This window comes from Pezoporus occidentalis, unplaced genomic scaffold (assembly GCF_034315485.1).
Source record: "Pezoporus occidentalis ecotype Australia unplaced genomic scaffold, CSIRO_AGI_Poc_V1 ctg72, whole genome shotgun sequence".
Lineage (NCBI taxonomy): Eukaryota > Metazoa > Chordata > Aves > Psittaciformes > Psittacidae > Pezoporus > Pezoporus occidentalis.
The window spans coordinates 1129858-1153830 of NW_026916072.1; the positions used below are offsets into that span (position 1 = coordinate 1129858).

The window sequence follows — 23973 nt, forward strand, 5'->3', positions numbered from 1 at the left end:
CCCGTGAGGGGCCACGCGGCGCCCGCCGGGGGCCTCACCTCAGCGGGGCCTGGCGGCGGAGCCCGCTCACCCGTTCCGCTTCCCGGGGCTGCCTGCACAGGGCTGTGACCGGTGCCCTCATCAGAGCCCCTTACATGGCGCCCCTCGCTGGTTCCACTTCACGGGGCTCCCCTCACTGAGCCCGGGCACCAGAGCCCCCTCATGGGTCTTACTCCACCGAGTCCCATCACCAGAGCCCACTCACTGGCTCTTCTTCATGGGGCTCCCCTCACGGGGCTTCCATCACCGGTTCCACTTTACAGGGCTCCTCTCACTGGAGCCACCTCACCAGAGAGCCCCCCGGGGTCTCCGCTCTCCAGTTCCACATCAGGAGGCTCCCATTACAGGTCTCCCCTCACTGGGGCAGCCTCGGGGATCTCCCCTCACTGGTTCCACTTCACAGGGCTCTCCTCAGTGAGCCCTGTCACCAGAGCCCCCTCATGGGTCTTACTTCACCGAGTCCCATCACCAGAGCCCCCTCACTGGCTCCCCTCACGGGTCTTCCATCACCGGTTCCACTTTACAGGGCTCCTCTCACTGGAGCCCTCAGGGCTCTCCCCTCTCTGGAGCCACCTCACCAGAGACCCCTCAGCCGTCCCCTCAGGGCTCTCCGCTCTCCAGTTCCACATCAGGAGGTTCCCATTACAGGTCTCACTGGTGCATGCAATACCCAGTCCTGGCTGGTCCCGCCATGCCCAGGGGATGGCAGCCGGCGCCAGGGCTTCCTCCCTGACCCTGTGGTAGAAGAAGCCTCCTTGCTCTCCTCCTGAGGGCCTCTCTCCTGTCCGTCACTACTGAAAGCGATCCGGTCTCGGCAGTGGCGTCCAGGCCTGCTGCAGTGGGCTCAGGGAGCTGCCTTTTACCTGCCGTTAGCGATGGGACCCAGAAGTCTGGCATTAAAACAAGGGGCAGCGCTGATGAGACAGCACAACATCCACCTGGCTCCTCCAAACGTTTCCGCTTTGAGGCTTTGCTTTGAAGAACAAACCCATCGCTGCAGTGGGTGGCAGTGCCAGGGGGTGACCGGAGTCCCTGGGGAGCAGGTGATGGAATTGCAGAGCAGTGCTCATGAGGGGATCCAAGCGCTTGCCTTGTCCCACCTCAGTGCTCCCCACTGGGAACACTGCCGTAAGGTGACTTACCTGGGTCAGTCACAGCGATGGGACCAAACCAGCTCACCTGTGACAAAGCCCCAGTAGAGGATGAGGCTGCTCCTGACTCCCTACACAGCCCTCAGGGTAATTTGTCCACCTTCCTGGTGCTAACGCATCCCTACGTGGTGCTCAGCCCCAGCGCCCTCACGCCATTTTGCTGCCTTCCAGCTGATCCTGCCCCATCCCTCAGCTCATGCTCTCCACAAACACAAGCCCTGTCATCACCACCAGCAGCAGAAGCCATCACTGGAAGGGCAGCTCTTGTGCAGTTTGCTCGGCCACAAAAAACAACTGAAAAGGAATAAAAGTGGATCCTGACTCATTTCTTTTTTTCAGGGTAAAACTCAGTGGACCAGGCTGCTAAACCCTGGTGCCCTGCCCCAAAACCTGCTGCAAAACCCTTTGTGAAGACAAGCAGCGCGTTGCTCCTTGGATGAAGGTGCTCCCTGAGCGGGCTGGGGTCGGCTAACGAGGGAAGAAGCCATCACTACATCTGCTCCACATTAAAGCTCTCCTCATTTAGCACAGGGCTGAGCCGAACGAGGCTGCTTTCAGCTGGGGAAGGATTTGCTCTGGCTCCATCAGCCTCTCGGTACCATGTGAAGTCGTGCGCTGGCCCTGACCTTTCGCCACCAGCCCTGCTCCTGTGCCCCAGCCGGCTCCTTGGCTCCCCCCACGGGGCCCCACCAGCCTTTCTGGAATGCTGGCAGCCATCGCGGGCTTGTGGCAGCTCCCGGCACACCGCCGGCACTGGGGATGGCTGGTGGGAATCGGGAATTCCACGGGAGATGCAGCACCCTGTGGTTTACAGGGCTGGCTTCCGCCAGGAGCCACGGGTTTTGGGTGCTTCTGCTCCCGTGCGCAGCGGCAGGGCCCAGGGGCTGGCAGAGGTAGCTGCGTGTTTAGGGCATCACCGAGTTCGGCCCCACATCTTGCAGATGGCACTGGTGACATTGCTGGTGTTGCACTCACAAATACAAGCGCAGGCGGGCCTGCCAAACAACGGACTCTGGAAAAGACAGAGGTTTTCAGAGACAAAGGCAGGTTTGGGGCTCTCAGAGCACCCCAATCCAGAGCACTCACGTCTTCTCCTCTGCACCCATGAGGGCTAAACAGCGGTGCTTTGCACTGGAGGCAGGGATTTGCTCATCACACTGCAAGCAGAAATAGGAGCCTTTTGAAAAGCAGTGGGGTTACAGGAGTGACAGTGCCCAGCCCAAGCCGAGGCTCCAAACCTCTTCACTGCAGCGTGGGGTCCATCGCTCCATCCTCCCTCCCGCAGAGGGGAACAGTGTCTGTCCATGTCCATCCATCCGGCCTCCCTCCCAAACAGGTTACCCCTCCATGGGAGCTGCCCTGATGGTGTTTGTCAGCCCTCACTCCTTCACAGCAGATTTCCATCAGCTTCCAACACTGCTCCTGATTCACACCAATTAACGGCAAGCTGAGGTCCCCAAGACACCATTAGTAGTTCCAGCGGATGAAGTGGGAGATTAACTTGTCTGAATTCACTCCATTTATTATTCAATGTGCAATTGTGGTTTCCCTGTCTGCTAACAGCCTGGGAGCTTTTCACTTATGTATACACACAGGGCTGTAGCATCTGTTTGTGGTCAACGAGCAACAAGGAAGGGGAACCAAAATCATGGCACCCACTGAGCCGACAGCCAGCCCAGCAGTGGTGGGACAGCCCTGGGCCATGCTCCTGGAAGCTGACTTCACTGACAGAAACCCTTTTCCATCCACTTTTTGCTGTCTAAGGACACAGGAGTCACAATGGCAGGAGCCAGTGCTTGTCACCACAGCGAAGGGATGGCTCCTGGCACTTGGCAGCCTGGCTGAGGAGCTGAGTGCTGTTGACTGGAAGCAGTTGTGCCACTGATCCAGTGGTGGAAATGAGTGTGAAGAGCCAGCACCAACGATGAGACCCACACAACTGTACCTGCCACACAAGTCACAGAGGTCTGTGCTGATGTTCCTGCTGCTCCAGTGCTTTGCCGGAGGGGCGGAGGTTGGAGGAGTCCCCTCAAGATGCAGTTTCCACCACTGGTGTCTGCTGAGCATCCATAGAGCATCCCTGGCTGCCTCGCTGCATCACACAGCACATCACTTCAAGCCCTGTCATTTCCCAAAGGGCTGAGCTGGTTGACACACCACACTGGGCTCTTGTGACCTACTGAATTACCTGAGACCACTCTAGTAATATTGCCCAGCTGCACCACCTCATAGAGTACCAGGGTGATAAAGGCTGGGAAGGGAGAAACACAAACACCTTGCTGTTACCTTTATTTCTCCATGGTCCCAGCTCTCCTGTAACTGCTGTGTCCGTCCATCCATCCATCCATCCATCCATCCCTCTGTTCACCTATGTCATCCCACCTTGTCCCCCTTTATCAGCCTCCCACCAGCATCTCACACTGCAGAGCTGGAAGGTTTGGAGCAACCCATCACCACCCAAAGGTCCTTCCTTGTTCCTTTGTGGGGTTACCTGTCATTAGGAGAAAGATTCATCACAGTTAGGCAGCCTGTCAGAGCTCCCTTTCACCACTACCAGAGCACACTATGTCTAGTGCAGATTTATTACCTCTGTAATGCAGATAAAATGAGATTTTATGGCTCTGTAGTCTTGGCAGCATAAAATAATAATGGGAACTATCTATTGAAGTAGGGAATGTATCCTAGAAAGAAAGGGAGATGCATGGGAGGTTAACAGTGCGTTCTTGGGCACTGCCGGATATCCTCTTGCCAACCTCACTGGGCACAACTTAACTGTGCTCAGCCCAGCAGCATGCCACCCAAGAGAAGTCTTACTGTTCATCTCCTGGATGCTTTTGCTGACTTTCCAGGTGACAAAATTCCCAGCAGGATGCAGCATGAACCTGGACAAGTAGTTTCTCACTTCCTTACAGGAATCAGTTCAAAACCGAGACACGAGCAAGCATCAAGAAGTGCCTCATGAACCCAAACTGTGCCCACCTCTGAAATCCAGCACTTAACAGCACACTTCCTAGGCTCCAGCCCCTCCACACATACAGCTGCAGGACCAGCCTTCCACAGCTTTCAGAGTGGGCTGCAACAGACTGAACTGTGAAACAAATCCCACTCTTTTCTTAAAGCATTTTATTAATAACCCATTAGTTAAGGAATATAAGGACAATGTCTTCTTACACTTTAACACTAAAGAGTATTTGTGGAGTAAGAACAGTCTCTGAAGAAAGAAAGATATAATTAAGTATAGCATGGAACCAAACACAGACACAAACGAGATCAAGTTCTGGTTACACATCCTTATGCACTGGGTAGAAAATGAAATGAAATTTGATTGTAAAATACAAGCAAGGGAACACAGTAACAGAACTAGATGGCAGATTTCTGCTGGACTAAACACCTCTTTTCCAACAAAAGTATGGATTAGAAAAGACACAATGATCCCTTCAAAACATCTATTTCTAAGATCAAAACCATACATAGTGCTCTATTAAAGTGGTTATTTCCTCACATAGCAGAGTTCCTGGGCTGATCTCGGGACTGTTAGCCAGTAATGTAAAAACCCCTCAAATCCTAGATTAGAAGTTCTCTCATTTAAACTATTTAAACGAGAACTTTGCCATCTGTTAAGGAAGAAATCAAATCAACCAAAAGTTGAGATTTTATCCATGTGTTTCATGTAATAAAATTGATTAAAAGAAGCAGAAGGATGAGACTGTGACTCTCGCAGCAGCACAGGGAATATACAGTTGTGTAGCCAAACAGGAACATTAATACCACAAAATTATGCCAGTGAGACAAACCTGACATTTCAACTATGTCAAACAATATACACCAGCAGAAAGTTGAACAGCAATAACCCTTAGTGTTACTGAAAGGATGGGAGAAAGGAGTCTGATGGGTAGGAACATACATTAAGCACGATGGGGAATTAAAGGTATCGACAGTTTGTGTGTCTGCGAGAAACCTTATTTCATGATAAAAAAATATATGCACTGGTTGTTTCAGCCCCACACATGCAGTGTGTATTATGTCTTCCATTCATTTCCAGCTGAGACTAGAAAGGTCCTCGGATGTTCAGGACAGGAGGGACCTGGGGTGCAGTCGAGGACACCCAGTATTCTGCATGGGCATGTGCTCATCCAGAGAACAGCTTCACTGCTGCCTGTTGGCGGTGGTCTCTTGGCTCTGAAGGAACTGCTTTGATTCCTGTACTGAGGTCTGGCACAGCACTCCCCGGCCACCACAGTCCTCAGGCATCCAAACGCTGCCAGTTTCACACTGCTACAATTCAGTGGGGTGTAATAAGATCAGTGTAAGCATCAGCATGAGGAGACAAAGTATTGTTGTGATTCATAAGCAGAACTGTTCGCACTCTGCTGCATCTCCCCCAAAGCTCTCATAGCATGTAATTAACCTGGTGTTTTTGTGATCGACTCACAGTGATCCAGGAGAATGGTACCGCACTGTGCCTGCTTGTGCTGGGTTCAGTGACGGGCAGGGGTAGTTTTTAGGCAGATCAGGAATGCTCACTCTATGGCTACATGATTACAGAAGTCAGTACAGACAAAGCAGAGGGTACGTGTACAAAGGAGCACCCCAGAAACAGTGGCACTCCTGAGACAGGGCTAAGCCTCCATCCCCACAGATGGAAAGCTCAGGGCTGGTACATGACCTGTTCCAGGTATACTGAAGAGAACCAGGAGAACTTCTCCGTTGGTGCCCTGGTCATACCCTACTCCTCTCCCCAGCAGCCTGATGCTCAGCAGAAGTGGTCCCTGGACATGCTGTTATGCTCGTAGATGGTTTGGGAGGTGAAAGGAAGTCACCAGGGGTTCCTCTGGAGTGAGCTTTAAGGAAAAGGGTCCTTCTCCCTTTCTGCACACCAGCAGTGGCCATGTGGCTTGTACAGGGTCTGTTCTGTCACTGGGGAAGGACAAGGACTCTTCCATGAAACCAGCTGTGACCTGAGGTCCAGCTGCACAACTCTCTCCACCCTTTGCAGTGAGTGTCCAATACTCCCCCGCTGAAGCATTTATACCTCTGCAATTGCATACGCTCCCATATAACTGTGAATTGCACTTATTGCCTGCAATAACACTTCACTGCCTTATCTGTAACCCTGCTAAGTCCTTAGTTTCAAAGGCTTGTGGCAGTGAGCTCTGGAGCTTATTTACACAACTCCTCTGCCCAGTGATGATTTCTTGCCTTCCTAGCCTCTTGCTCTGGTAGTGCACACACACTAACTCCTGCCTTGCCTGCTCACTGGCACAGATTCCCAGGCTCTGTGCCACAGCTTTTAGGAGTCATGGCGCTTCAGAGCATGGAATGGCACTTCTGAGATTCCTCAAGGTACCAAACAGCAGCTGAAGTAACAGAGCAAGTGCAGTGACTGGAAATACAGCCATTTAACAGAGCAGTGTGTGTCATGCCAGGAGGAGACACTGCAGGATAGGGAGAGATGGAAGCTCCAATATCCTTCCCAATAGGGTACATGGAGACTCAGAGGTACTCCTCTGCTGACAAGCTGGAGCTAACGGGGTTTGATGGAGGAGTGCAAGGACATAGGCTGGTCCAGCCCAGCTCCAAACAGCTCTTCACAACGGAAGCAGGATAGGGTGCTGGTGGAGCAAGGTTCTCCTTGCTGCAAGCAGTGGTATCTCGGTCTCAGTCCAGGTTTCACCACAAAAACCAAAGCCTAGTCTTTTACAGGATCTCCAATCAGCTCACAGCTCCCCATAAGAACTTCAGCAAGAACAGAGGGAGGTGGGCATCTTTTCCTTCATTTTTTCAACAAATGGCCAGATCTCTGAATCCTCCAGGAGGGCACAACATTTACCAAGCACCCAACGCACAGAATTACCAACCAGTAACTCTGGTTAATTGGGGTCATAACCCCAAGCAGCTGCTCTGATCTGTAGTGTTCACACAGTCAAACTCTGTGAGCCTGGAACGAGGCAGAGACAGGCTAAGGTAAAGGCAGAGGAAAGTTCACCCCACGCTGGAGAGCCAGGCTGAGAGATGAGTCAGGAGTAAGCAAAGAGTCACCAGATGTGTTTCACATCAGACTGGTACGAGACCAAAGATCTGATTTTCATTGTTAAGCTCTGGTGGAGCTCAGCTCTTAAAAACCCAAAGCCTCAAAACCAAACCCCCTATGGCTGCTTTGGACTCTCAGAAGTGAGCAGAAAGTTTCACTTGTTCATCCATAGCCTTCACCACGGCACTGCTTACAGAAAGCTGAGAGCTGCTCTCTGGAAATCAAAATCATCTGAGATGTGTCCACTTGGGCACAAACCCCCCCAAGAAAGAGATGCTCCCAAGGTCACAGGTGACTTTCCCAGTTCCTGGATCTTTCTTCCACAGAGTCACAAGGTGTTTTTGCAATTGTTGGTTCTTGGTTTTCTCTTCACTAGTAAAAGCTTGTTAAGGAAAGAGGGATCAACATTCTGCCAGCTGAAGCAGTGTCCTTTGGCCAGCTCCTGCAAAACAGCAGCGCTATGGAGAAACACAACCCAACTTTCCAGCTGTAGGGAAGGTGTCCTACAGCACTACTTAGAAACAAAGCAAGAGAGACACCAGATCTGCAGCTCTGGGCATTAAAAATGAGTCAACAACCAGTGCAAACATGTTCTTTAGAAAAGGCAGCACAAGAATAAGTTAAAACCTATAATGGACCATTAACAAAAGAGTAGATCTACTGCTTTTTCTCCAACAGACATGAGGTAGTTGTGTTGTTAGGGAGGAAAAAATAAAGAGAGAAGTAGTAAAAATGCTACTCTATACCACACACTAGTTCACTTTATAAAATTAAATAATATAAAGATGTTCCAAGGAAATAAAAATACATGTGGTACATTAAAAGGACAGACGTGTACCTAAAATATTAGGTACAAGAACCTACATAAAACAAAGTCCAGGTTGGTGAAACGACCCAGACACTGAAGAAGGTTCTATATAGCACAAGTTGTTAGAGGCACTCGTAGAGTGTGTAATAAAAGGCCACTACATCAGCCTGCAAGTAAGAAGTCCTGTGGCAGCGCACAAAGAGAGCCTTATAATCCTTTTAACCACGGGAGGGCAGAACAGGCTGGTGGTTACAGCTCACTGAGTTTGTTTCCATTTGCTTCCACCCCCTCGTGGGACTCCTCGGACAAGATCCATCCCAAAGCTGCGAGCAGTAGGCAGTGCCAAGGCCTGGTGGAGAGACAGTTGAGAGGAATCACTTGGTGTACCCTGCCTCTTCCCAGCAGGAAAAGACGTTGTGCCAGCCGCCTCGAGGACTACGGCGAAGTGACAGCCCCAGTCTAACACTGAAGGCTCTGCTCTAGTCATGGTTTCACGTCAGACTTTGGCAGATGGCTCAATCCTGCTCCCACCAACACCAAATTACTCATCAGCTACAGCGGGAAGAGGGCCCTTACCAACCTACCTACTGATTTCTTGAAGGCAATATGTATAGCTGACAGGTTCGAATCCTGTTCTGGTGAGATGCTGTGCCTTCTTAGCTCCTGCTGGGCTCAGTGGGTCGAGGGCATGCAGCACCTCACAGGGACAGGCCCTTCCTAGTGCTTCCAGCTCTCCCATGATCAAAATCAGATTAGTTCACTCTAACGGTTGTGGACACATGCCATGTTCTCAGATGCTGAGGATGAACTGGTTAAACCAGAGTTACTACAGAGAGGGGCCTCCTCTGGGGCTGTGGAGATCGACTGGCACTTGACTGGCTGCACGTCCCCCTCACCTTCCTGGACAGAGTCTGAATCTCCACTCTCCACTGAATCCAGACTTGCTCCGTGCCTGTGGAAGCCATTGGTGAGCCCAATGCAAACAGCCTCTGTTTTGTCAGTCTTTCTGTCGGTACCTAACAGCTCATCCTGGGCCTGGACCTCTGCATTGCCCGTGCAGTCCACCACCACTTGGCTGGTGTGCTGCTGGGTACTGGGATCACTGGGAAGAGTCCCTTCTCCAGAGGGGAGCTCTTCAGGCTCCTGGTCCTCAGTTTCTGTCTCTTCACTCTCCAGGGTGTGCAGCTGGGAGTCGTAGTCTCTGTCAGAGGCGGAAAAATCAGAATGGACAATGACCTCTGCTTCCACTTGGTGGAGGCTGGCTGGAGGGTGGCTTTTCCTGGCTTCATTCTGTTATCAAAGAGGGGGGAAATAAATAAAAGGAAGGTAAAGTAAATGAAATTCAGGTAATCAAGGCTGTGACCCAAGCAAGCACTGAAACGCATTGCCTTTTAACCCCAGAGAGTGCAATGGGATGTACACATGCCTCTATAAGCATCTTGATATGCTTCTCAGAGCTGAAGTCTTAAGAAGCATCTCAAATCACCTCAGGATCATTATTCCTATTTTATGTTTGCAAAGGCAAGTCCCATGCGAGTGATTTGTCCACGTTTCCTGGCAGGATGGAGCAGCCATTCCAAGCCTCTGTCAAAGACCACAGCTCTCAAAACTCTCCAGTCTATTTCCATATTAAGGACCAGATTTCTAGAGGGTGAATGGACAGCGCACTAAGAAACTGGCTTCTGAGACAGCTCATGATACAGACCCATAACAAGATACCTGGGCTCCCTTCACTTCCATGCTTTACCTTTGGCTACATAACACAAAATCCCTGTTTAAGAGACACAAGGAGCTCAGACTGTGGGCTGAGTGGGATTCAGTGGCAAGGAGGCAATTCAAAGAAGGGAAGTGATACCCCACGTGTGATTTGCGCTTTCTGTTGAAGCCAACTTTGTGCATCATTTACATATGTTAACACTTTTCTCCTTTTGTTGACAAACCCTGATGGGTGCTGTAAACGGTGCCCTGTAATTGGGTTGTAAAACACTGACTTGACTCTATCCACAATGTTAATTACATCCTGCGTATAATTGATTTTCACACTGGTATCTAGGAAGGAAACACAGGTAGGTTACTTAGAAGTATTTGCTGGGGGTGGATGGTTTTAAACCAATAACCAAAGAAATCTTCTGGTCCAGAGTCAGTCTGAGCAGTGTCAGCTCCGTGTCATGATCCTTGTACAAACTCTCCCCAACATGGGAGTGTGTATGTGTTCCAATGAAGCAATAGAATCATAGAATAGTTAGGGTTGGAAAGGACCTTTAGATCATCTAGTTCCACCCCCCTGCCATGGGCAGGGACACCTCATGCTAAATCATAGATTTCCTCCCAGTCTATGCACCCACCTAAAGAATACAAGAGCAGTGGAAATTGCTCTACCCTATCTAGAGAAGGAGTTTAAATCAACCCTTGATCTTTGACTCCTCTTACACTCTGCAATCCCTCCTTCAGGCGAGCACCCTGTAGATCTTAATGACTGCTGTGCACTGCAGCTCCTCACTCACTCCACAGGCTGCCTGATGCACGGCCACAACAAAGCCCCAAAGCTGGAGCTTTGAGTCCTCAGGAGCTGAGACTGCCACAGCCCTGCTGGCACCCGAGCTGTCTGACCCCTCTTGACCACCACCAAAAGAACAAGCCCACAGCACAGGCCCTCAGGGGCTGGCTGGAGTCAAGACAGGGAGACCAGGGGGGAGATGAGGCTTTGAGTGATGCTTGGAAAAAACAAATGGCTTTTACTCCGATTCCATTAGTCTCAGTGGCATACACTCCTATAGCCAGGAAGAAAGAAACAAAGCCTGTGATCAGCCAACTAAAGCTGGCTCAGAGAAGAAAACATTTTCTCCTGTGCTGCAAAAAGGAGAAAGGGAGATTTGGAACACAAATGGAGAAACCACATCAGAACACACGAGTCAATCAGACACCCACCATCACGGCATCATAAACCAGAGCTTGTAACAAAAGCTTCTGTCCAGCGCTGGAGGGGAGCTTCAGTGACCCATTCACAGCAGAGAGCGGCTCTTTGGTGATTGTGTCTCCGTACCTGGCAATGCTGTTGGTCCAGGGCTGGTTGCCTGATTTATTCCATGAGGTCTGCAGAGGAAAAGTGGGAGGAGAAAATACCCAGTTATCACCGATGCAGGTTCTGATCCTCAGCAACCTGAAATGAGAAGCAGCTTGAAAGAGGGAAGTGCAAGCTGGGAAAATACCACGGTGGTCAAAGACACGAGTTAAATGTTGAGAATGCTTCTGATGGCATCAAAATAAAAATGCTCACTGCAATAGACTCACAGGGTTGCTCCATTAGAACAGACTTCACTGCTCTGTCCCATAGTCTGATACAGAGCAAGTGGATAGAAGTTACCAGATGGTTCACAACTGGTCACATACAGGCTTTCCCCTGATTCTCGAATTTTGAAGCCAATAGTTATATCACAGAACCCCAGACTGCTTTGGGTTGGAAAGGACCTTAAAGCTCATCCAGTCTCAACCCCTGCCATGGGCAGGGACACCTTCCACTAGAGCAGCTTGCTCCAAGCCCCTGTGTCCAACCTGGCCTTGAACACTGCCAGGGATGGGGCAGCCACAGCTTCTCTGGGCACCCTGTGCCAGCGCCTCAGCACCCTCACAGGGAAGAGCTTCTGCCTAAGAGCTCATCTCAGTCTCCCCTCTGGCAGGTTAAAGTCATTCCCCCTTGGCCTGTCCCTACAGGCCCTTGTCCAAAGCCCCTCTCCAGATTTCTTGTTGCCCCTTTTAGGTATTGTAAGACTGTTTGAAAGTCTCCCTGGAGCCTTCTCTTCTCCTCTGGAATCAACTCCCTCCAACGCTGTGAACAACCCAAAGCAGTATGAACCTACTGAAAAATACCACGAAGCTGGAGAGGAACAGAGAGAGCAGAAATCTGGAGCTGACTGACTGCAGTGTTTTCTTTAGCACCAGTGAAGCTCTGGAGCATGGAGAGGGACCCTCACCTGTGTGCACTGGCACGTACGCTCTGGTCAGAGCTGGGGACAATGCTGAACTGCTTACTCTGCAGAGCAGACAGATTTCCTGCTCTAAGCCAAGGCTTGGGTAAACACTGCCATTCCCCACCAACACAGAGGCACAACATTGGGGCCTTATTTTATTTAATTATTTAATTAGTCTCTTTTTTTGCAGCAGACCACCAAGCAATTCTTAGCTCAGCTTTAAATCCCCTGGGCAACCAGTGTTACCTTGTTTGTAGATCTAATTAAATTATATGGGCTGAACGCAATTTGTTCTGGGTTCTCTCAGCTTCCCCTTGCAATAAACTGGTGAATGCACACCTCTGTGTATGGGAAATGTGGCCCTTTAAGAGCTGAAGTTATTTAACAGCTCAGACTATTAGTTCACAGGCAGAAAAGCATTTTCTTTCCAGGTTTTGATTTTATTGGGTTGTCCTGCAGATACCTGAGCTCAGCCTTGCTACTGACACACACACACACGCTCAGATTTAAGCACCAGTTATCTCCAGGCTCATTGCACAGATGTTTCATGTTGCCTGGACAGAAGCAAGAGGCTGATGCAAGGCTAAAGTGAAGAGAAAATCCTGACCTGACACAATTGTGAGTGTGCATCCGCATACAGAATACAGCTGGTGTGAAGTGAACACGACGGCTGTGAAGGGTGAAGGTACAGGGCACATCTATTCAAACCCACTGAGCACCTATTGCTCACTGGCAGGCAGGAGGAACTCAGGCTTCTGCCCTGCATATGTGGCTGCTGCTTCGGCCAGATCCATTCCAACAACAGCCAATGTAGCACGGGTCCAGCTGAGATGGCAAGGAGATTTCTGACATCAGCCTGACCTTGGGTGAGTCATTTGACCTCCTTGTGCCTCGGTCCATCTGGCTGGAAATTAGGTAGAAATACATGAGCAGATGTTGTGTGTGAGCCAAGCATTCCTAAGTCAGCTATTTAGCAAGAAGCAAATGCTAGCTCATGCTGTTGGTGCTGGCAGAAGGCACATTAAAGGGCTCATGTATGTGCTGAAGGACTGCCCGAGCACCCTGTCCACCCTGACTCAAGCACCAAAAGGGCTTGACACCTTGTGGGAGGCAAAGCACCATCACATCCCAGCACCAGCCCCAAGTCGTAGGAGCTTTGCTGCTGCTTCAGGATCAAACCTTAAGAAAACAAGTAGCAAAGAGCCTCAGTTATATGACAGCACCCTGCAGAACAGTGACATGCAAAGCACTGTGGATGTCACACATTAGCTAATTTAAAGTGGATGCTGGAGGCAGTATCTTTGCCGTTCCTATCTCTGCAATCCTCAACAATATATTCTGAGCCAAGAGCATCCCCTAATTGCTGCTTTTCTAAGTGGACAATCATTAAACTACACTTTAATAGCAAGAAATCAACCAAGCGATCACACACAGCTCACCGACAACAAGGAATATTGCTACACGCGAGTGCTCAAGGAACGTGTTCAATTTGCCTCTGCTGCCATCTGAGAGGCTTTCTGCGGCTCCATCGCCGACTGATGGCTTCTGTGCCTCTTCCAAGGAACATACGTTACTGAGCAAATACTGCTTGGAAGTTTAAGCTTGAACCTACACAAATATGCACACAAATGTGTGTCCTATTATAGATGCTTCCATGCGTATTTGCCATCAGAAAGAGCTGAGCATCATATGCACACACACACAGAGCAAACTTGAAAACCTTCTTGCAGGCATCTTGTGAATACCAAAAAACGTGGAGAGAAACAGGCAGCTCTGCTGCAATCCCCCATGGACCATCTGTTAGCGGAAATGTCAATCTGCCATGTTTACATAGGTTTTGATGACTCTGGGAACAGCCTGTTCAGCTCCGGCTGAAATTGGCTGCAACGAAGAACAAACTTGTTTTGTACCAGTTTGCAACTTTCAACAAACAGAACCAAACCATCAGCCACACAACATGGCCTGGATCCCACATGTTGTTCAAGCACGCGGTGTGTGAGAGCGGCGGGGAAAAACCCTCTTGGGGCTCAGCCTCTAAGGTTGAGCAGCAATTAACTCTAGGTCTGTTTTCAGCGCAGACCTGCAGAAGGCCCTGCAAGCCCAAAAGCTTCTCTGCTTTTTAAAGCAGTATCTTTTGGTGCAATAAGTGATACTGCTTATTCCTGCTCAAGAGGGGCTAGTGAATGGCTGAAGGAAGGAAAGGCTCTCTTGGATTTTACAATAGAATAACAAAGGCAACGACTGTCGGTCTAATTCCAATTTAAAGATGGAAAAATCCCTTTGTCAGTTCATTGCAAATGCAAGAATGAAAACTAATGAAAACATCTTCCAATGGAAGGTGCTTCCGTTACAGCTAAATCCTTATCAAAGCAAACAAGCCTTTTCATTTTTGCCTTTTTATAGTAACTCTACAAGTGGTAAAACTGTGACTTAATAACGTTACCTTTCCAGTGACAAGTAATGATCTCATGCAAATATATGAGCTGAGAATGAACATGTCGGAAACGCTGATCTTGAAACCTTCCCTGGTTTATGAGGATTATTTAAACTAGCTTGAAACCCTGTGCAAAACAAGGCTGGGGACATTGCAGATGTGCCCAGCTTTTACTGTCATAGCACAGAGAAAGGATTTCTTGCCGAATGGCAGAAAGCATCGGTGTTTGTTTTCCGTGCTGAAAAACTTCAACACGAGCATGACAAACAACCCGGGTAGATCCAAGTTCCCTGACGTGTTACAGCTTTTGCTCTCCGAGTCACGGGGATGCTTCACGGGGGAGTCCCACAGGGAAGGAGCGGGGCAGCAAGCAAGGACAGTTCCAGCTCGCAAGAAGCACAACAGCAAACATTTCCAAGCCAAAACACTTGGGTTTGGCTTCATTCAATGAAAAGCTGAAATCTTCCAGGGAAAGCAGATGCTTTTTAACATTCTCCCCCACCCCCTAAATTGCTTGGCCCAAAAGCAGCAGTGACAGGGCTGCCTGGAGCACAGCCATTCTATCATCCTCAGCCCATCTGTCAGGAGAAACGGAGCTGCAGCCCCACAGCCTGTGCATTACAGTGTCATTTATAACACGAGTACTGGGGGCATTGGTCTGGGGGTCACTTGAAAGGCAAAGAGAGGGAAATCACTTGTCAGTGTATTTACAAATCCTTGTGAGTGACCACTGGGAAGCACACGGAAAGGAAGGAAAAGGGACCACTAAATGGCCGAGCATGCTCCTGCTCAGCCATCCCATCCCCACAGCTTGGCTGCAGTAGCACCTCGCTGTCCTGCAAGCGGGGCAGGATGGCTCTGGTGGGCTGTCCATCAGCATGAAGACTGTCCCACCTTCCCCTTCTACTGTCCTACACCCCCAGCATTCCCTGTAACGGCTCGAGAGGAATCACTGCCCTATGTTTGAAGGCACTGGGATCTTGACTGGAAAACAACCAAGGGGACTTCTCAAAATCCTTGCCTGCAATTCTCTGCAGGAGTCAGTTCAAATCTCAGTGCTGTTAAAGACTTTCTGCCCTTGGTCTCACTGTTCTTCCATCCCCACACCTGCAAAGTGACATTCCCTCGCTTCTGACTGCTCATGGCACAGGGACAATCCCTTCTTTGGGTCTCTACATCTCCTCACAACACAGAGCCTCCAATCTCCACTGGAACCTGGGGCTGCCACAAGAATAAAACCACTAAGAATAAGTCATGAAATGCTAAGTAATGAGCCAGCATGTGAAAAGCCTGCAAGTGCAGGAGCAGCTGTCAGTGCCACTGCTAATGGCAAGTGCCACCCAACCAACACAAAACAAGTTTCAGGAATGTAACTTGAGGATGAAGAGTCAAGCAGGCAAGTGGAGGTCACTCAGGCCTGGAGCTGCCAGCTCCCTGGCATCACAGCTATGCAAACCTGTGCAGCAGCAGCATCCAACCAAGAGTGTCCCAGCCAACAGCCTGAGCTCTGTGGTGACATGATGCAGCGTTAAATGAAAGGGATCCTTGAGACATTTCTCACTCCCACACTCACAACTGCCCCTGACTGATTTGTATCTGTTGTGAGGGCCGGGTCCGTGAGCACCGGTCTGAGACCTGCAGCGGTGCTCAGGGCTGGCTCAGGCAGCCCCTCCAGCAGAAGTGGGCAGTGGAGGGAGCAGGGCCGCCTGCATGGGAGCACATCTCCCTCCAGTGCCCGCTCCCAGAACAACAGCCTGTTGCTCCCGGCCACTCGAGCTCTTCACCTGCGAGGTCATCCTCACCGGTCAGCACGGGTGACAGCACTGCTCTCCGGGTGGCTGCTCCTCAGTGATCCCTGCTTCCCCAGCCACATCCATCAGAAAACCAAGCAAAAGCCCTCAGAGAACTTAACTCTCAGCGGCCTTTCCCCATCCGATTTTGGGGGCAGAGACGCCACAGCCAGAATCATTTCACTCCCGAAGCTCTGACCTCTGAACTGGACACTGCTGGACACGGTTGTTTCTGGGACACCCAAGCTCTCAGGATAAGCAGCCTGACCTTGGCACTGCCCTCCTCAGCCCCTGCTTTGCACACATGAAAACCTTGGTGTAAACCTTTGCAGACAGGATTGCTGCTTCAGAAGGCAGATCTGGATGTGCTGCCTGCAGAAAGGCCGCCCACGGGAGGGAACTTTCCCCCACCCTGACCTGTTCTCAGGGCAAGTCACATCCCTGAAAACATTTGGTCTTTATTTAACAGCAAGAGCTGTAGGAAATTCCACACACTCTCGGGCTCGGGTCCAGCCAGGCAGCTTCACTGCAGTGAAATCCACGGATGCGGTTTGGCTGCAGAGTGCCTCCCCTTCAGCTCAGCACTGATCTGCTGCAGCACTTCGGGGTGGCCAAGAGCGTGGCTTCAGCTGACAGGCCTCCTAAAGCCAGCAGCTGATGTTGTGTTTCCAAAAGACCATCCCTGCACCACCACCAGCAGCCAGGCTTAGCCAGGTATCCTGAACTCACCTTCCCCCCAGTGACACACAAGTGCATCATGGAAGCAACCATGAAATCCCATGTGCTCACAGTGCAGTTGTTTTACTGAACCTCCTAATTACTTTACATGCTCTCCCTGGGCTACAAAGAGAGACATAAACAGATTAACTAAATTAGGCCAATTAAAGGTTCCCTAATGGAATGAAATGTTTCAGGCAAGCTGGAGAGAGGAAATGGGCAGGGAGGAATGAAAGACAATGCAATGTCAGGCAAACCACGCAGGGCAGGAAAAGACTGCTTCAAAAAATCAGGTTCACAAATAAAACACAATTCCATCTCCTGCACATCTTCAAGGGTATTCCAGGAAATATGATATTTAGGGACAAAGCTCTACTCTAATTGAAAGAGCATCCTGGAAGGCAGAGCATCTACTGCAGACATCACACAGGAAAAGTGCAGCTTTCTGCAGCAGTAAGCTTGGTAGCTGCTTCTCTGGGAATGAGGGGGCACTGTCCCACGAGATGACAAGGGGTGGGAGATGGCACTGGGATCCCCAACTTAGATCTGACAGCCAAGGCTGAGCCAGTATGACAGAGAGGGAAATGCCCAGCACCAGCCTGCAACCGAGACTCTACAGAGCCAGGGCAGGATAAGACCTGGCTTCCCAGCAGTGACACACCAAACAAAGGCTCTTACCTAGGGTGGGAGCCCAGTCACCGCACATGTGGGTCCTTACCTTCCTCTTCCCATGGATGATGTCCTCAGGGAGCCTCGTGTGGATGAGGCTGTGCACTTCTGTCAGTTCTGTGATGTCCCCCAGGGCCACAGGTGCATCCTCTGGGAGTGGGGACATGAGGGACTCCAGCTCATGTGAGTCCAAGGTGGCACTGGGAGCTGCCACCCCTTGCCTGCTCCGGTGGTAGTAAGTGTGGTTGCCAGCTGCTTGGGAATCCAGGCCTGGAAGGGCTTCCCTGAGGGAAAACAAACAAGAGCTGACATCTCCCATGAACCTCACTTTCCTCTGTCCCAAACAGCCCAAGCCTCCTTAAACCAGCCTGTCAGTCACTGTGAAGTCTTTCATCATTTTCCCAACTGGAAGTTAATAAACCCTTTCCAAACATCCTTAGAGGTGTCCAACTTCAGAAGCAAAACACTGCCCACAGTAACAGACACAGGGAAGGAGCTCACGCTGTATTTTGTGTTCTTCCACATCAGCCTCCTTCACCTCCTGCAAAGGTGAGGTGGCACCTACCTCTGCTTGCTGTTGCGGAAGCTGGCACACATGCAGAAGAGGATGCAGAGCAGCCCCAGGCAGACTCCCACAATGATTCCTGTGACAGAGTGGATATCCAGAATATCTAGCAGAGGAAGGACAGAAACATCATTTCAGCTGCTAGCAGGAAGAAGGTACAAAGTGGTTTCTGTTCACAGAAGCACCAGCTTCACTAAAACCAATACGTGATGCCTCCATACACATCAAGGAAGAATATTACCTGGCAGTGACAGCGACTCAAAGCAAACTGGTATCTCTGCACATTCATTAACTTCATGCTACACAGCCCAACAGAAAGGCAGCGAGATGCAGGTTACATGTGCCCTTCCATAGGAGCTGGCATGGGGAAGAGTGAGGGAGTTTGGCTGTGGGATGGGCTCTGGAGCTGCACATCCCAGGACCCTGCCGTGATCCTCTGCACTGGCCTTACACATGGTCGTATCTTGCATCCTGTGTAGTGACATCAGCTTGGCTGACAAACTGTGGTCTTCAGCAACACAACTTACACAGGACAAAGGGGAAATTCGTACCAGACAGCTTCTCCCGGAGGGTGTGCACATCCTTAACGTTTGAATAGGGACCAGATCCCACAACTGTCTTTGCTCCCATCTTGAAGAAGTATCTGGTATCACTTTCCAGGCCGTGCACTTCAGTGCTGAAGATATTTCCTGATCAAAAGCAAGGCAAAGAAGGTTTAAAATGTGCAGTTTCAAGAGTACTCAGAGGCTGCAGCAAAGCAGCAGTGGAACTCTGCTGGGCTCTCAGAAGTGAGGGATTTTGTGTCATGAGCTCTAAGGGATAATTCATACACCTCTTCAGTTTAATGAACTTGCTACTTAAAGAGCTGACTGCATGTGGTGCTACTGGCATATGTCCTCCTAGGAATTACTGCCTGTATCTACAGGACCTTTGCTGGGTAATAATGCTATTCCAGCTTTAGGCATGTATAATTTCATGTCTCTCAGCAGTTGTGTCCCTGGGCTCTCCCATATGACCAGGAGCAAGGCCCACCACATACTCCAAGACCTGGTGGGGTGGTATGGTACCTCAAGGAGGCTCACCTTCACGCGTCAGCAAGGTCCACATGTCATCTGGCTGCGTGTTGTTGGCGTTATAAAGGATGAGGTACTCCACAATGATGCCGTTGGGCTCAGCAGGGGGGCACCAGTGCACCTGCACAGCGTAGGGGTTGAGCGGGTGCAGCCGCAGGTCAGATGGAGGGGTCGAGGGACCTGGCAGAGACAAGGTCCAGTGTGAACAGCAGAAAACAGGTGAGCATTCAACTGGCAGGGCATGGCAACTGCTGTGTCTTCTCTCAGGGGTTCCGCAGCCATGTTTGCAAGCAGGGAATGATGGGCAACCTGGGTGACTGGACACCTCACCCAGACAAGCTATGGAGGCCGCACAGAGGAGGCTGCTTGAGCCCAGGACAGGGCAGGACTTAGGCATCATGGCCAAGCAGCCAAGGAAAACGTGACAGTGCTGATGAAGCCACACAGCTTAGTTTGAGGCTGTGCAACATTGCTTGTCTTTGAGAGAATATTCCCAGCACGTCCTTGCTCCTTTTTGCTTCCTTCTCCATCTTCCCCAAAGCCCTGCTTGCACTGCACCTAGTCCCAGCTAGAGGCAGGACTCACACAACGTCCGAAGTCCATTGCTGCTGCTCTGTGAAGCTGAATACCAGAGAAGCTATTATAGAGCAAGGAGCTAACCCACTGCAGATCCATGGATCATCTCTGCCTCCCAGCCTTCACCAAGCCTGAAGCTAAAAGGTGGAGGTCCTATTGGAACACAAGGCTGGGCAAGGCACCCTTGTTCTGCCAGTGACATTCAGCACTGGGGAGGACCTAGCTCTTAAGCAACTCACTGTCAGCCCTCTGAACACAGAGACAAATCCACAGTAACAGCAATTGTTGCCCCAATTCCCTTTACATGCTCCTCTGTTTACAAAGCAGCACTCCTTTAATGGGCTTGGGAAATGCTTACATGTTCTCAGCATCACATTAAGAGGGATCTGACAGAGATTCCGGGTAACCCAAGAGAAATCAGGATTCAGTTCCCATGAACACTCACGGTCAGGCAGGGTGAACCGCTCCACCACACTGCCGAAGGGCCCATCGATGCCAACACCATTGGACTGCACAGCAAACTCATACCTGGTGTAGGGCTTCAACCCACTGATGAGAATGTCTTCATCCGAGCTGCCAAGAGGACACATTCACAAGGCCATGAACACTAGATGGTTCTCCCACCTACTGTCACCTTGATACCTTACCAGGAACACTACGAGATTACCCTAACTCTTACACTGCTGCTTTTTCACCTAAAGCTCCATCTCCTGCAGTCATGTGTATACAAGAACACTCAGCTCCTACCTACACAGCAAAGTAGGTTCCCAGCCTCCAGGATCATTTCTGATGTACTTGCAAAGAAAAGCTTGAAAACACGACCTGGTTATAGGCTAAACACTTGCACAGGAGTCCAGACTTAAAATACATCCCCAAACTGCTTAAACTCTAGCAACTGTTAAACCAAACTTGTGAGGACCATCTCACATGAATGCTTGAGACTGGCCACAATTGTACCTGGCCATGTTATTAACTGGGAACAAGCATGTAAGGTCAAACAAGAGCAGAAAAGATGCAGAGACAAGCCACTAAAGGATCCCTTGGTGTTCAAGTCACAGATAAGACCCAGTGCCACATTTCAGCAGTTCTGAATGTATCTGTGACTAAGACCTGAATGTATCTGTGACTAGCTTCCAGCAGGTGAAACACCCAGGGTTTTGCTCAGTACTTGAACTTCCATGCAGGTTCCTCCTGCCCTACGTTTATTCCTGACATGAGCAAATACATGGCAGATGAACCCTTCACATCCCTCTTTACCTTGTGTAGTAGGTAACAAGAGAGGCATTTTTCAGGCCCCAGGGGCTGAAGCGCACGGTGTAGTTGACAATTTTGACTGTTGTGAAGTCAGGTTTCTTCCACCTGAGCCATATGGAGGTTGAGCTGTTGGACTCTGCATAGACCTGGACTGGAGGCAGTGGAGGACCCTTCTGCACAGGAGGATCTGTGATGCAAGACAAAAAGAGACAAGATATATGGTGACATACATGATAGTAAGGCAAGGGACAACCATCATGGACACAGGCCATCCACACCCAGTATAAGAACAACATTAATGAGAAGGGAGGTATTACACTGCTTTCTCTCCTTCCCAAGATAACTCCTCCAAAGCAATCTGCAATGATTGTCAAAGGAAGTTCCCTTATATTGGGACCTTCCCCATTTTGGTATTGTCCTTCTTGAAGTTCATCTGCTTGTAACTAATACCTCACCCTTCCTTTGAAGCCACATGCCAAGCAGGAGAGACAGACAACAAATGAAGGACGTTCCTCACCTACTGCTGCTGCAGGTGCCTTTTCTGTTTTGCCCTTCCAAACTGCTGCATAACCATCTTCGTGCTTATTGAATGCCACCAGCTTCACCTCATAGAGTCTCCCAGGAGCTGGAAAAATCAACCAAGGTTTGTCTGGGGTTATTCTGGTTAGCAACCCTCCCACTTAGACGAGTTTGCTTTGATCTGACTGGCTTTTCTCACCATCCACAACAGCAGCTTGAACAGAGCTGTATTTGGCAAAATACAGCAGGAGTCCCCCTTCTAATTACAGGCTTTCACGTTCAAATGCCATCTCACAACTGGTGTGCAAATCACCACAGCTACTCTCCAGTTCTCAGCTTTTACAGAAGCTATCAGCAGCAAACAGCCTTGCCCCAGACAGTGAGGGTTAACCAGTGACCTGGCCTGCAGCACATCATCTCTGCGTCTCCTGAGCTTTCTCCCTTGCAAGCTACTAATGAAACCTATGCACAGTGACTCCTCTCTCCCCTGGAGAGGTGGATGCACTGCACTGAGGACATCCTCCCCTCTCCAAAATGCACCTCCCATTTCTAAAGCCCTTTCTGATGTATTCGCTGCTGTGAGGATCTTCCTGCCAGCAAGTCCCCACACGCCCTGTTAAGTCACTGGCAGCTTTTGTTGGTGACTATTTGGCCTCCACAGCAGTTTCTTGATGGAGAAAAACCACAGTACACAGAAAACCCACACCAGAAACCTGAAGGTGCTCATTACACTCTTCCCATCAGCCATGCACTCTGTGGGGAGCCTCACACTGAGCAGCAGGACAGGGTGCTCTGTGTCCACGCAGTGCTGCCCTGGTCCAAAATTCATTTATCTCTTTCCTCTGGCCTTTCATCAGCTGAAACACTCCTCTGCTCTGTTAAGTAACATCCCAGGGAGTTTTAAGGGAGATGATTACTCGAGGAAACAACTTGGGATACACAAAGCTCTCAAATAAGACACTTGCCAACTTCTCCCTTCAGCAGCCAGCCCATTCAGCAGCTCACTGAGACCGGTTCAGACTGTCTCTGACTGCAGTGCATTGATGAAGTTGGTTCATTTGGGATGTGCCTGTGCACTCCCTGCCCTGATAAATCACCGCTATCTTTGCCAGACAACGTAAGCAGAATAAAACCTTCCTTATTGATGCCAATTTTATTACGACTGTGCTGATTACGCTCCCAGAGGCTAATGGTACCAATTACCAAAGGCTCCACAACACACGGTCACGCTCAGAATACAAAACCAGTTCAGCCACAATCCCAAAAGCAAACAGAGCTTTGTCTGCCCCCAAGGCTCCTGATCTGCATTTTCACTCTCTCCAGCCACAGGAAAATGTTTCAAACCCGCACAAGCGAGATGATACCAAAGGGCATTCTACGTCCAAATGCCTGGGACCATGGGCTTGGTGGAATAAAGGACCCCACAGCCTGTCCCTTGTCAGCACATGCACTCTGCCTCCTGCCTGAGGATTTGGCTGGGATTTGAGCTCATTGTGGATGATGTGATCCAAAATGATGAGGAAGAGCTCACAGATGTGATGCAGCTGTGGGCAGCTCCTATTGCAGAAGTGAAGGGAAGGACATGCTCTTCATCTCCATCCCCAGGTAGGATCAATACAGCAGCCACTTACATGTGAAGCCAGGGGAGCTCTACTACAACATCAAGCAATTCACTTTCTGAAAACAGGGGTATTTTGGATTTTTCAGTCAGAGCCTTGGCTTCAAGTTTCATACACAGCCCCAGATGTTCAAGCTCTTAGAACATGCAGACATAAAGGTCTATCAAGCTGTCAAGAAGCTAGTAGGCAGCATGAAAACAGATGTATTTCAATGCATTCCATCATACATTAAATATAAGCAGAATAATCTAGTCCAGATCATTTCAAATCACTAATCTGGATGACTGCATAATATATCCAATATGCTAAATATGTTGCTTCATTCAGTTTTTCAAGGTGTTCGTATTGGCCAGATGCCATATGCCATACTTCCCTCTAAGTGGGAAAATACCCTGATCTCCAGGGAGTCATTCCCAGAGGAATGCAATCTTCCTTCATGGGAATGTGGAGGAGAGGATCAGATCCTTACTGTTTATTTTTCATGTAAGTTATGGCCCTGGTAGTTGTACACCCTTACGGAGATGAACTGCTGGAACATGGAAATCAATGGGAATTTCTCAGGGAAAAGCCCTCCTGGTGATTCAGGACAGCTCCTTCTGGTTTTGTGGGCTCGTGACATCGCGGTATTTCTGTGCGCCTCTGAAGAGCTGCCCTCCTCTCTCACAGGATTTCAGCTCACGCCTCTCAGACAAGATACAAGGCATGTCATTAGTGATATCATGCTAAGGAGACGTGGTTTGCTCCAGAGGTTTGCATGAGC

At 49.9% G+C, this 23973-nt stretch overlaps 1 protein-coding gene across 3 annotated transcripts in view; it reads right to left on the bottom strand.

The window, feature by feature from the left end:
* Positions 1–4296: 4296 nt before the first annotated feature.
* IGDCC4 (immunoglobulin superfamily DCC subclass member 4) overlaps positions 4297–23973 on the bottom strand; it is an 89171-nt gene continuing 69494 nt past the window's right edge. For all 3 annotated transcript variants that reach the window (XM_062601719.1, XM_062601717.1, XM_062601718.1), the window contains 9 exons: positions 21593–21700; positions 21079–21262; positions 20267–20394; positions 19255–19425; positions 18724–18861; positions 18173–18278; positions 17657–17891; positions 10958–11122; positions 4297–9319 (listed from right to left, as the gene is read on the bottom strand). In XM_062601719.1, the coding sequence (XP_062457703.1) occupies positions 8792–9319; positions 10958–11122; positions 17657–17891; positions 18173–18278; positions 18724–18861; positions 19255–19425; positions 20267–20394; positions 21079–21262; positions 21593–21700 (1763 nt within the window). In that variant the 3' untranslated portion in view covers positions 4297–8791. The remainder of the gene's footprint in view (positions 9320–10957; positions 11123–17656; positions 17892–18172; positions 18279–18723; positions 18862–19254; positions 19426–20266; positions 20395–21078; positions 21263–21592; positions 21701–23973) is intronic.